General features: G+C 37.9%; 1 protein-coding gene across 3 annotated transcripts in view; it reads right to left on the bottom strand.

The window, feature by feature from the left end:
• CHCHD3 (coiled-coil-helix-coiled-coil-helix domain containing 3) overlaps nucleotides 1-14,694 on the bottom strand; it is a 251,261-nt gene that overhangs the window by 87,380 nt on the left and 149,187 nt on the right. For all 3 annotated transcript variants that reach the window (XM_072964444.1, XM_072964442.1, XM_072964443.1), the window contains one exon: nucleotides 3,951-4,034. In XM_072964444.1, coding sequence (XP_072820545.1) covers nucleotides 3,951-4,034 — 84 coding nt within the window. The remainder of the gene's footprint in view (nucleotides 1-3,950; nucleotides 4,035-14,694) is intronic.

Raw genomic sequence — 14,694 nt, 5'->3', positions numbered from 1 at the left:
GAGGTGCTGCTTTTGCATGCTGGTTCTAAGAAAGGTTAAATTGGTGTCCAGTTAAATTATACTTATTAGTCCTCCCAAGTTAGTGATAGGAGAAAATTTTCTCAGACTCCTGTGAACTATCCAATATAAATTCCTGGGAGAAGAAAGCTTGATTCATACAAGAGAATGTTTATTCTCTCACTGATGTTTACTGAAATAGATCCAAGAGGCAAACCAACTAGTTATCACAGAACTCAATGTGCTTCGAATGTTAGTAGAATTGGGTTCATATTCTCAAATAACCATGAATTTCTCACTTCAAAGTAAACGACACACAACTAGATATTAAAATAACTCTCAGGGGTATCATGCTGTATTTGCATCATGAAATTTGCATCAAGTCAATGAAAATGAGTAGTTTGAATAATAAGATTATGAGTCATCAAAAAGTGACAATGTCTACAATTGCCGTACTTGCTAATTTAGTTGATGGGCAGGTGACCCGGCGATCTTAGAAATCATCCTTGGAATGACTCTGTAAAAGATTCGATGTCCCCTTTCTCCATTAATGATATACCACCTGGTATCTAGTTTATGATTTCATCAATTCATTTGGTTAAAATAGAGAGAGAGGGCTGTCCCCAGATCCACTTTTAAACTTGGATTTTAAAAAGGAAACTGGATTTCATAGTAAGATGATTCTGATAAGTTCTAATATCACAATCATTTTTTTCTTACATTACACATTACTGGATTCAGCATTTTATATCTTTTAACAGAAAGTGTGTAGAATTTCTCACAGAAATGGTTGGACATTGTACTTTTCAGTGTCATCACAAGAAAATCCCTCTTTACAATCTTGTAGTTAGTCTAGAAAATGCTTCATTGTTGGAGACCTAAGAGTCTCTCAAATACTCCTAGATGAAATCCAGTTGAACAAAATTTAACTTAGGTATCTTAGGAATGGCAGTAATTAGCAAAAACAGGATTGTTATAGAAATAGGTAGAAGACACCAGGAAGTTGAATAATACTAATTTTATGATTATTAGTATCTTGCACACAATGGGAAGTAAATATTCTCTACTATAAGCAACAGCTTATATTAAGCTCTTTCCAGTTTTCAAGGGGCTTTTAAATATATCATCTTATCTGGTCCCTCCAATAACTCACAAAGGCAAGCAAGGAAGGGTACTATCCTCACTTTATAGGTGAACTGTCAGATAACTAGATGAAAAGCCAAGCCTTCTGACTCGTAGTCCAGCATTCTTTCCAGCACATTACTACATACAGAGGCATTAAGTATTAACTTAGAATGGTGTGGTTGGTTATTCCAGCTCCACATTCTTCTAAGCTCATTAGCGCCCCTCAGCTTTCAGTTAAAATTCCTACATAACTACTTTCCAGCCTCATCTTCAAAAAGGAAATAAAACGTATGTGATGAGAAGACACTAATCACACTGATTTGACACCAGCACACCATATCCACCTGATCTTCCTCTACTTGTTCTAACCTGAAGCCAGAAACAAGAGTTAGCTGCTGAGCACACCAGTTTAATCTGCTAAGAACAAATCATCTCAGCGGCTCAAATCAATCACTGAATTATCGCCATCAAATTGGCAGATTTATGAGAAATGGTTGGATATTTATCAGTGCCTTTTCTTGTACCTCACAGTAACTGACAAAGATTTCAAAGGGTACTTAGCAAAGTAATACTTGGAGTCAAAGAAAATTATCATTGGGTGGGGAAAAATATTATTGGGGGCTGGGTAAATCACCTCACTTCACTCATGCATTTTATTCAGCTAACATTTACGAATTATTTCAGGAACAGTGCTCTGGACAGATAGAAGTAAGAGAGGAGTTACCACTGGCTGAGTGGTTACCTTGTATTCAACATCATTATAGGTGACTTATGAGAATTACCGCATTTAACAAATTACTGACGTAGGTACTAATATACTCTCATTTCATAGCTGAGGAAACCAAAAGATTACATAAGATGCTCCAAGATACTAAGCAGGTAAAAGCCAGTTCAGGGATTTAAATACAAGTATTCTGATGTTAGAGCCTGTGTACTAAGCCAGGCTTCTGAAAACTCTAACTCGTGAGTCAAGGGCAGCCTGCCATCTGTTTCGGTGCAGCTCTCAGAACAGTGTTACATATTTAAATGGGGGGGGGGGTCAAAAGAAGAGTATTTCAAAACATGTAAAAATTACATGAAATCCTAACTTCAATGTCCATAAACTGGAAGAGCCACACTTGTCCACTGCTCTGGCTGCTTTCACATTACAGTGGCAGAGCTGAGTAGTTGCAACAGAAACCATACATGGCCTGCAAAGCCTGCAATATTTACTATCTGGTCCTTTACCAAAATCTTTACTGACCTCTTCTCTTAGCATTTCCACTTTATGCTTATTTAACATCTCTACTTGGATGTTTTAAGTAGTATCCCAAATTTACCATATCCAAAATCAGCATTATGATTTCTTCCAATACCCACATCCAGATCCATATTTTAATAATCTTCCACTACAGAAAATCCATCCTTCTGGCTATAAAAGCCATAGACCTAGAATATCTTTCATTTTTTCTTTCACTCATGTTCAAAACCATCAGCAAATCTGGTCAGCTCTGCCAAACACGTTTCACTGCCTCCACCTCTAGCACCTTGGCCCAAGCCATCACCATCCTTTTTCTGAAGTACTGCTATTACCCCTTATTTAGTCTCTCTTCCTTCAGTTCTTGTCCAAGACAGCAGCCAGAATACTCCTCTGCTCACAAACCCTCTAGCCTCTCCAGACATGTCAAGCACACCCCTGCTTCCAGGCCTGGTGCTGGCTTGCTTCCCCACTGCGGCAGACTTCTTCCCAAATGCCATCCTATTAGACAGGCCCTCCCTCTCCACCTGACCCCACACCTGCACTCCTAGGCCCTGGGACTCCTTTTCTCCTGCTTTATTGTTTGTCGTATTACCACAATCTGCCACTCAATATATTGACTGGGTTTCAATTGAATTTAAGCTCCACGAGGGTAGATTTTCTTCATTAGTACATCTCTGGCATTACCACAGCTTGATATATATTAGGTAGATATCTGAATGAACAAGAAAACGGTCTTGACTTTCAAGAAGCACTAAGTTCAGGTGAAGACATTTAACATGTAAATATCTGTACTGAATGGGGCTTAATAGTGTATTTCTTATTTTACCTACTTTCTTATTAAACATCCTATTCTAAACCAATCAAATTTAGGGGGGGTCTCACTCAAAGGGAAAAGAAAGCTAGCTTGTAACCTCATGGTCTATGTATGAAATTACTCTAGACAACAGATAAACTTCATTGAACAGGGCCCTGACTGGGTGCTCAAACCTCCATTCTTAAACGCACTGCCTCCTTTAGTTTCAGCCTTAATTTCCTTCTTTGCGTCTCTGTCAAACTCTAGAGCCATGCAGACTGGAGGTACTGCCTCTAGTCCTCCTCCTAACTCTTCTTCTAAACCCTACTATTCAGCTCCTGTCCACCAGTTTTAAGAGTCATTCATTTCTTAGCCATAAGTGTAGTGAAACAGCTTTCACAAAGACAATTTATCCTTTAAAACACTACCGTTTTCTAAGAACGTGTTTCAGTTTAATGTTTTCGAGAGTTAAGAGTAGCACTCCACTAACTGAATTGATGACAATGCAGTTTCTAAACATGTAAGGAAAAATTGGGGGGGGGGGTTGGAGCCAGGAGGGGGCAGTTCCTGAGTGGTAAAATGCATGAATGAATCAGTTAACACAACCATACACCAAACTACCAAAGTAGAAATGACATTATCTTCAAGAATGATCTACCTGCTTGGCTTCTTCATTTCCTTGCCACTTTTTAACTAGGAAAAGCAGTTACAGTGCTAATGTATTGATTTTTAAATAAGTACATGGGAAAGCTGCAGATGTGGTAAAAGAGAATTACTGACAAGAAAGAGTCGTACCCTTTCCTCCAGTCTAGCCAGCTGCTCTTTGTAGAATGCATCCTGCTTCTTTATCACCCGATCTTTCTCTTCCAGCTGCTTAGCCTAAAAACAGAAATGAATATACTATATCAAGAAAAAGCAGCAACAGCAAAGCAAAAGTCAAGTATAAATTACATTAGAAATGAGTATACAAAGCTGAAGATTTTTGCAAACTATTAGGTCTCTGCCACAGAAAAACATTAATAAGATGATGATTGCTGTATTTAAATGTAAAGAATGAGTCTGCATTGTATTTTTTTTTTCAAACTATAACAGCTGTGTCCTACTTTGTTCAAATGTATTTGGAAATGTCAGAAGTTTTATTCAACTTCTCTTTCGGAGAGTAATTTCAAGGATTAATATTCTGCACAATAAAACCTCGATTTTATTCCAGGCATAAGACACATAGTTATTAACCTTGTTTCTTGAACAACAACAAAAAGATGCCTATATAACATTTTGTATATAAACCTTACGTTTGAGAACCCTTAAATTACCTGGTGAAATCTGCATATAAAGACATGTATTGTTCTACCTTGTCTTTCATGAAATATTATTGTCTTTGGAGAAAGGGGCAGAAACTATTATAATTGTTTATCTGAATAATTTAAAATAATATAATAATAAAAATAAAAGTAATTTTATTCCACCTCTAATTTACAAGATCTTTTTTTCACAAAATTAAAACTGAAGTGATAAAATATTGATTCTTGAAAAAATTATAAAGATGGTTATTTATGGATTTTTTCAAGATAAATTTTAAAAATGCATTTCTTAAACTGCTGTTTCTACCTTTATTATGTTTAAGTGAACTTTATCTCTGAGAGAACAGACCTCCCTACATCACTCCATGTCATAAAAGTTTTTAACATGTATTTTGTTCAGTGAATGCTGAAGATATGCCTGATCAAGAATTTTAAGAAATAAACAAAGTATATATTTTTGGCATTCCTGTTCATACACCAGTCGCCTGGCTCAATCTGTGTAGGGTGACTGTCCACTATCTGCTTAGTTTAGGTGAACACATTTGCATATTTGTAGCTCATTGTTTTGCTACTTACTTTGACTTCAATATCCTGCAGCATGTTAAAAACAAAGGAAGAGTTACTTAAGTTTTTTTTTCCCACTAATGTCAACAGAGAAATCTGATGGATAATATCTATCTAAAATGCAAACCAAAGAAGGTAATGGGGGAAAAAATAAGAGGATGTGCTTTACTTGGGACATATTTAAATATCATTGTTCTATTACAATTTGAATAGAAGATTTCAATGAAACGATCATGTTGCTTCAAAGTATATGAATAAACGAAACCAAAATATCGAGATCACATATAGATACACATATATGCAAGTACATAATCTATGGTTCCTTGGTACAACACAGTAAAGACCACACTAGGCTCTCAGGAATGGAAAAGAAAAAGTAAATGTTGAAAGGATTGCTGATAAAGCTACCTGTGAATAAAATATGCATGACTATATGACGTAACGAGAAAAGATCTTTCTAAATTCAACATATACCCTCAAATATGTCCATGAATGATTGAAAAGTTGTGCTGAACACTGGAATTTGACACAACACTGTAAAATGATTATGAATCAATAAAAAATGTAAAAAGAAAATATACCCTCAAAACATAAACAAAGGAAATGCAAAAGAATGGACCTACGGGAACCTTCACTAAATAAAAAAAATTAAACAAAATGATTAAGCAAATGACAAAGAAATACCAACCCCCAACTGTGAGATTACAGTTACTAACATATAGATCACTTAAAAATTAAGCCCTCCACCCAAACCCACTCCCAAAGAGAGCCAAGAGAAAAACACATAAATGACATAGACTGGCAATTCACATAAAAATACAAATAATAAACATTTTTAAAAATGCCCAATCCCACAAGAAATCAAAAAATTAAAATAAAAATAATGAAATTCTGTAATTTATCAAACTGATAAAAACAAAATAATGTTGCCAAGGATACAGGAAAACAGGCTCTTCAAGACATTGCTGGTCAGAATGTAAACTGGCACAACTATTTTTAAATCAATTTGACAAAATGTAAGTTAAGTTTTAAAAATGTACATATGCCCTGAGATCTAAACACTACTTTCAGGACTTAAGTAATTATGGCAATATGCAAAGATATTCATAATACAGTTATTTAGAATTGCAAAGAAACAAAAACAAAAGCCAATGCAATGGTTAAATTTAAATAGACTCAAAATACACTAAGTAAAAAAAGAAAAAGACTATAAACAGAAAGGACAGTATGATCTCTTTTTTGTAAGAAAGAAGGAAAAAAAAGACCAGAAGGATATTCAACAAAATTGTCAACAGAGGTTATGGCACAGTGATAGGCTTAAGGGTAATTTTTAACTATGTTTGTTTCTTTATAGTTTCCAAATTAAAGTGTAGTCGAGTGACAAAGGAGGGCATTCTCTGAGGTGAGGGAACTATTCTGCTTCTTGAGTATCATGGTGGTTACATAATTGCATGGATCTGTCAAAATTCATAGGACTGTATCTCACAAAGGATGAATTTAACTACATTAAATATAAATGATTCCAAATAAAGCACATTAAAATTTATGAGAGTAACTATATGAATATGTGGATACTGCTTCAGCCTAATACAGTCTACACCAACCACCAAACTTAACTTTGAGGTTGATTACAACCTAAATAAAGGATATGCAGAAATATCCACATTCACTTTTCTGAGATGTAATCCTTGAAATTTTTTAAAGCACATTCCAAAAGGTCAGAAAGGCACACTAAAGAGGAACTACCTCTGAAGACCAGAAAACACTCAACTACAGGCTAACGTCACAAATCTCTCCCGAGACTGCCAACAGAATCAATAGTTTGTGAGCCACTGGGGAGAAAAACAGAGCAAGAAACATGGCCACAACCCCTCAACGGCACACTGCTTTGAAACAGTTAATGTGATGCTCGGAGGGAAAGTCACACAGTACAAATCCCGAAACTTAAATAAGCCTGGAATACACTGACTAAGCTAATAGCTGCTGAGGATGGAGAGACACACTCAACTTAAGAAAAAGCAGTATACCAAGTCCAAGGAATAAAACTTCCATGTATAACTCCCCAACAGATATGGAATCACTGTAAACGAACAAGTAAAAATAAAGAGCATTACAACATTATTCACTGTCATAGTACAATTGTTTCCTAGAAAGATAAATAAAAAAAGTTTCCCCCGTCTCCAGTTTGCGATTCCGCCTCAAGAAGAAATGTGTACTGATTAGTTTTCAGATCCTGTTATATTTGGGATAACATGATTGGGATTGAAAACATGACAGAAAGTGCTTAAGTGGATCATTATGGAAAACAGGAGCGTCCCACATACAAGAAAAAGAAAATAAGGAAATCAAGTTTTCTTTAAGAAACCCAGCATATCAACATTTTGATGTTTTAACTCAGTGTTGGTGGCCAGATTAAAAATGAAGTATACATGTATTTATTTCCTTAAAGACTTGCTTCTTTTCAGAAGAGTCTTTAAAGTGCTCACAACAAAGGATATAATAAAGTCAACAAATAAAAACTGGGATTATGGCTATGACACATTGTACTGGCAGGATCTCTACCTTTCCACATATGTTCCTAGAGAAATCTTCATCGTGAAAACTCTTAAGCATAGTACCTCAGCCCTCTCAGGCCTGGCTGCTCCCGGGGACTGAGACACAGCACAGGGTGCACAGCGTTAGGAATACAGTGACATCACAATCACTTAGCCCAGAAGTCGTACTGTTACTTCGTACATCAACTACAAGGCATGTTAAGTTTTACTTGTACATTTTAAATGACAAAGTTTCTTGAAATGACAGTTCTCAGTTCTAACAGCTCAAGGTAAAAAACAAAGCAGGTACCTGCTCAATTTTCCATGGGATGATACGAAGCCAGAGATTACTGGGATTGAAAAAAGGCAACAACCCTAAATCAATCTAAATAGGAAATCCCTATAACTACACTTGTTATCATTTTAAATCTTGTAATAAATCTGAAACACACACATAATGAATTGAGAAAGATTCAATATTTCAAAATCATATGGCTAATCTGTGGTCGCCAACATCAATCTACACATCTATCAATTTACACAGGTAAGTAAGAGCAGGGAAAAGAGCTTTATTCCATGTCAGAACTACATATAAGGCACAACTACAGGAACCTAACAAAATTACATGCAGACACATAACAGAGAAAAAGAACAGAAATATCCAAGGGGGCTGAACCATAAACTTTTAAGGTAATACTACATTTAGAAGCTGTAGAACACGATCACTGTGAATACCACTTAGCTGTAACAAAAAAATTAAAGTGGCCATGTATTCAATTAGCTGAATACTAGACTTCCATTATAAATGAGAAATTACATAGGGTTCAATGAGCCTTTATCAAGTGGCATTAATAAACAAAGAGTTTTACTCAAAGCACTGTTTTCCAAACCACACCAAAAAGTGACCTTCAAAAGGGTAACTCATCTAGGTGAACCTTAATTGCGCCTAACATGTCATCAACTTTAGAATACTTTTCAATGACTACTTAGAGGCATTAAGCATAAGCTATGAGCAAACCCCAGCCTGAAATGTTAAACCATACTTATGTCCACTAACCTATAAGACCTGACATAAGTTGAAAACAGACCAAGAGATGAAAGACAATGATGATTGTTCCAATAAACTTCTTGATCCCAAGTATGGAAGTCACATCCAGGCTCTTAGGATTTGACTAAATCCATTTGTTTCTGTTTTGTCTTCCTAAGAAGAGCTTTAGGAACCCTGGTCTACATATCTGCTTCTTCATACTCGTAACGAAGTAGAAACAGCCTAGTGAACATATCCTCTGCCATTTTGGGCATATCTGCTTCTTCTCTTGAGAAAAGAGAGCACAGGCAAAGATAAGTGGTTTTTGAAATTAAAAAGCAACACCAATAATGGATGAAGCGAGGAGGCTGTTAGGTAAACAAATTTAGAACAGAAAATGACCTAGTGGTACTCTGCTTTAAATTTTTCAGTAGTTCTCACGTAACATTTCTGCAGATCACCCTACCTGACAAAAGCAGCAAACTAAAACACTAGACGAAATCAGGAACAATTTTACAAGCTTTCTTCTATAGCTTTAGAGAGAAAAAAAGAGTTCTAAACCATACATTAACTTCTCCAGGTTTCTAGTTTAATTCAGAGCTTACTAACACTATGACACAGCACAAAGTCCACCTGGGGGGGAGTCAGGAGACTTGGACGCTCCAGCTCTGCTAAACCACCACATGGCCATGCACTGATGCAGCCCAGATCCCACTTATGTTCCCGAACTCCTTTCAAATGTTCTTCCTTCATGCAGCTTTTGCCACATCATACCCTTGGGCTGCCTCACGCACTTTTGTACCTAATAAAACTATCTGTTTTTCACTTTGCCTTGTGTTACACATGTTTACTTACAAACAGTCCCTGTCCTCAACTTTGGACTCTCTAAGACAGGAACAGAGATTCTCCCCCTCTATCTTTGGCTCGAACCTAGGTCTGCACCTTCCACAGAGGAAACAAACACTCAGGACATGGCAGCCAAAATGAAATTAGGTGCACTGAGGGCAAAAGTTTGTGGGAGGTAAGTAGATACAGCTTCTAGAAAGCAAATCTGTCACAGCCTCTGTGATTTACTTCAAAATACTACAGCACACACAGTGCAGTGTTATGTGTTCATATCACTTAGGTTAAGCCCCAAACCAGGTGCTGCCAGTACGTTAGTCAAGAACACACAATCCAGAAGCAATCTGTAAGTAGTCTTATCGAAAACTCAATAGTGGTATCTCAAAAAGCAGGAGTGGGTATGACCAGGGCTTCACTCATCCACGTCTTGACCAACAATGATTTTTTTTGCTAGTTAGCACAGTGACTGCTGGACATGAGATTTTTTTTTAGCACAAATGATTCATTAATTGGCACAATAAATGTTTAGATGTTCTTATTAATAAAATGAAAACTTTCAAAAAGATGTAAGGGTTAGCTAACATATTATATACTCCTACATCTGCTTTGTGAACAAATTATGAGTACATTTGAGGTTATGAGAATAAGGCTGGTAGCTTTAACTTTAGGGACAGTTCCTCAGGCATGATCCCTAAACAATCCTGTGTCCGGTCACCAGGTCAGGACACAGATTCTGACCTTTGGCACTATGGACATCTGGGGCTAGATGCTTCCTTGCTGTGGAGAACTGTCCGCTACACTGTAGAATGTTTAGTAGCATACGGGGCCTCCAGGAAGTCAGTAGTGCCACCTGCCCTATCCCCCAACAAAGCTGGAAAACCAAAAATATTCTCCGACATTGCCAAAAATGTTCTCTGACATAGGCAAAATTGCCCCTAGCTGAGAACCACTTGGTGGTCTCAGGCCAACTATAAGCAACTTGTCTGCCTCAAGTGACCCCTCCCTGCAAAGAGCACTAAGAACAGACAGCTGGGACTTCACTGAGTTGTGCAGAGCAGGTAGTATGAACAATTCTGTAGCTGCTTACTAATAAATGTCTTTTGAGTAAATGTCAGTATGTATTGTAGAACTGGGCTGAAGGCTTGTTCACACCATAACCTGGTTGTAGGGCTGCCTGAAAAGGTATAATGTAGAAAAGCAACAAGAGTTGCTCCCATGTATGTAAAGCAGTTAATAACATCCCAATGAGAGAAGAAATTTTAATTATTTTTAAACTAAACAGGAAAAGCATAAAACAGGTACCTAAGCCCTATCTTTTGTATGCCTCCCTGCAAAAACAGAATTAATGTCCATATAACATATAAGATTCTGAATCCATGGATAGGATGTTCAGTTCAGACGGAACTGACATGCACTGGTACTAGCTGTGCAACATTTGTTCTGCTTGGGCAGTGACAATGCCAAACCTGTTGTTAAATATTTTATAGATCATTCCTAAGAACAGGCATATTGTGATTTCATTATAATTTACAAGTTTCATGTTACAAAGCAACATGATATTCCAACATGAAATTTCAACATGAAAGGTGCTGAAACGTATCACCTCATCAGCTCAGTGTCACATATGCTGTGCTCCTCTCCTAACAGCCGTTTAAAAAAAGAACACCCATCATGATACACAGCACATAAGAAACAATAAATAAATGCTGAATCAAAAGTGAAACGAACTGCTAGGGTTTCAGAGTTCTCAAACATGCAGTTTTTGTCTTCTCTAAAGACAGCAGCTTTAGCTCCTATGTTTATAAAATACCAAGTGAATGTAAACATGGATCAAGTCTAAAACACCATGTATAATTAAATTCAGCAACTGCATAGAAAACAAAGTTCCAGAAGACCAGGTTCTATAAAGGAATAAGGAATAAAATAAAATGTCTCAGAGTCATTAGTAAGCTCAGAAACTTTAAGGATAAAAATTATAATTGAAAGAGAAAACATAGTAAAAAGGGCCATATTCAATAAAATTACGGTGTGATTACAAGGACTTAGAGCAGGAAGGGGCTTTTATTATCAAATTCAGCTGCAGAACAGATTGGTACTATAAACCATTGAATGTTACCATTACATGTAAAAGCAGAGTGGTCTCAATTCTAGACCGCAGCTGATAGGCTGTAGAGTGGAAAGGCATTTAGAATTATGTAACCTAAGTTGCAATTACACTAAAATGTCTCTTCTTATTCCATATTGTGGGGAATAATACTTCTACTTCCAGGCACTTACATATAATCTTGTTTTACCATGGAGATTAAAAATCTCGGAAGCACTCTAACACAGAGATGCTAGTTAAACTGTACTATCTACGCCAAGGTATTTGGTGTCACTGATCTCACAAATAAATTGGACAACAACAGGGGACAATTCCTGCACAACTTCTGAATTCCTTTTCTTTATAGTAACTTGTATTTGTTCAATGTAAATTTAGATTTAATGTTCACACTATTAAAACCAATTGGCCAGAGTCAATCTCTTCTCTTGCAATCTACTTCACATTCGGAGCTGGAAAAACATCCAGGGATCATCCAGCTCATTTTATAGGCAGCAGGCTCTAAGCTCCTTGCTGACAGAGGGAATTCTCGAAGGTCAGGGAGAGAGCTGGTTCTGGGACCCCGACATCTTGACAGCAGTACACTTAACATCACTCCCTGACATGTTGGTTTGACAAAGGAATATAATGTAAAAATGACTAATCAAACATTTGTAGTTTTTTCCAACACTACTTAACATGAAGAGATTTATAAAAAGATGTCCTTAACAGTTAGTGCAGAATATCCTTAAAGGTGTCTTCAAAAACACGGAGCATACCAGTTCAGGTCCTCTGGGATGCAGATGCTGAGACAGAAGCAGAAGTATGAGAGACTTACTAGGGGAGGACAAAGGAAAGCAGGAGCAGGTGAGGACAGGGAGAGCCCTCCACGACACGGCAGGTCTGACACCTACGATGGAGGAAGGAAGGAGACAATAGTGCGTCTTGGAGAAAACCTTGGCCAAGCCGGTGGGGAGCCAGAGCACAGAGCCTGCCCATGAGAGGAATCCTGTGTCAAGCAGAATGGCCCAGGTCTAGAACTGCCACGTAGTGTCAGTCAGCACTGCGGTGGGGATTGGCGGACCCCCACGTGGCAGCAGCTTGAGGCTTTCCCCTAACTGCACCCTCCACAGACACACTCCCCTCAAAGAGAGAGCTGAAGGGCACGTTCTCACAGCTGCCCTGTAATCTGACTTGCCAATTAACACAAAACAAAGGAGGCTAACAACCAACTTTGAGCAGGTCTTGAACTTCAGCTTCCAGCTCAAACAGAAAGTAAACCAGCCAACACCAATGAGTTTCTATCTGTTTGTGTATAATGATTCCCTTTAGAACTGCTTCTCTTGTGTAAGCTAGGCGGAGTAAATCCAAGTCTACCTATGGAATACAATTTCATCCAGAAGTTCTGCATAGTAGTAAAATCAACAAAAACAGTCATCAGACAATTAAAGCTTTCATTCCATTGCGACTACTAATTCATGATGATCTCAAGCAAGTTACTTAACCTTTGGGGGTCTTCTTCTTAGTCAAATTTAAGGAGATGGCCTAAATAATACCAAAGAGTTCTCTAACATTCACATTTTATGCATTATATTCACCACAACATTTCTTCTATTATTCATTTTGAATCTATTCTACAGCCAGGCCAGAGGAGATTCAGTAAATGCGTATGTTCTGCTGCCAGATCACTAGGATGCTACAAGCACACATTAAACCACATTTGCAAATAACCATGCATACGTGACACCTGGCTGCCAGAGGCAGCCTCTTCCTCTCTGCCTGACTTGGCACCGCTGGTGGGCTTGCAACCGCTGGTGAAGTGACAGGGACTTCGCCTGCTCTCTGTCACTCAGCAATATTCACTGTACTGTTTCCTGAACCTAACATCACCTGGCAGATTCCAAGAGTAGACTGAAGGTGAAATGGACAATTTTCTAAAAGAAGTTTAACTCACTGCTGCTAACCAAATCCCACTAGCTCTCATTTTCTACCAAAAACTGACTATGGTCAGAAAATTGGGCATCCTCCTCTCATTTATAGTGCTTTAGCGAGGACAGTACAGCGGGACTACATCACATACACACTTAGCTTACACAACTCCAACTACTCAGGTGGAAGAGGAGAGAGAGAGAGAAATCTAGGCAGTGTGCAGGGTCTCATCCATCCACATGGAAGCCTGGGACAGTCCTACCCCCAGCCTGTCTCGTCTCTCGCATGCCCCAGCCCTTCCTAGGGAATGAGATGCTAGCAGCTCAAGATAGTTTTCATTCACAAAACCCTTAAACAGAAGCCAACATTTCATCTAGCACTCAACCAAAGGAATCTACTGACCCAATAAACAGAGAAAAACAGAATACTGGACTCTTAAGGATAAAACTGAACAAAGAGAATCCTTGCTTCACATGCGGATTTTACTTTTAATTTTTAGCTTTACTAAGGTATAACTGGCAAAGACAATTCACATGCTGATGCTAAAACTAAATTCTTAAGTAAGATGTGACTCCACTGTACACCAAGAACTGAAATTGTAAAAGCATTAGAAGGACAAAAATTCTATTTTAAAATATCCTCAGCAATTGCCACTGGTAATCAAAGTATAAGGAGTACCCAGCCCTTGATGACATCCCATTTTTCCCCAAACCTAATAGTGAGGGGATTTAAAAAAATCTTTAGCCCCTGCACAAAGCCTCCAGCTTACCTGACCAAGGAAAAGAGATGAAGAGATGAGATCATGGGAAAAACTAATGACAAACTTAAGCTTGAACAAAGCAAGATGGGAAAGAAGTCCTGGAGAGGAATGGAAAGAGAATGAACCCAAACCATGAATCATGCAAATGGAAAGCAACAGATGGAAAGGACAGGATGTAAATAAGCCACTTTGGTTCCTAGATCAAGCTGGTTGTAGAGGGATGAGAACACAGCCATTACTACCTATCAGAGGGGCCATGCTGAATCAGACCTCTTTCTGACTCATTCATTGAGCCTGGCTAGCTTAGACTTCGCCTTGTTCTCAACCCTCTTTGTACACTGGTATGAGAAGACCATATGAAGCGGAGAACCCTGGAATCAAATTCCAGACACCTCTGGCTCACTGGGAAGTGCCTTTCACCAGAGGTTTGCTGACAAGCAACTCAAAAACGGACATAATCTAACTGTCAACTTATAATTTTTAACATCCTATATCACTTTT

This window comes from Vicugna pacos, chromosome 7, assembly GCF_048564905.1.
Source record: "Vicugna pacos chromosome 7, VicPac4, whole genome shotgun sequence".
NCBI classification, from domain to species: Eukaryota; Metazoa; Chordata; class Mammalia; order Artiodactyla; family Camelidae; genus Vicugna; species Vicugna pacos.
This window is presented reverse-complemented; position numbering and strand designations above follow the sequence as displayed.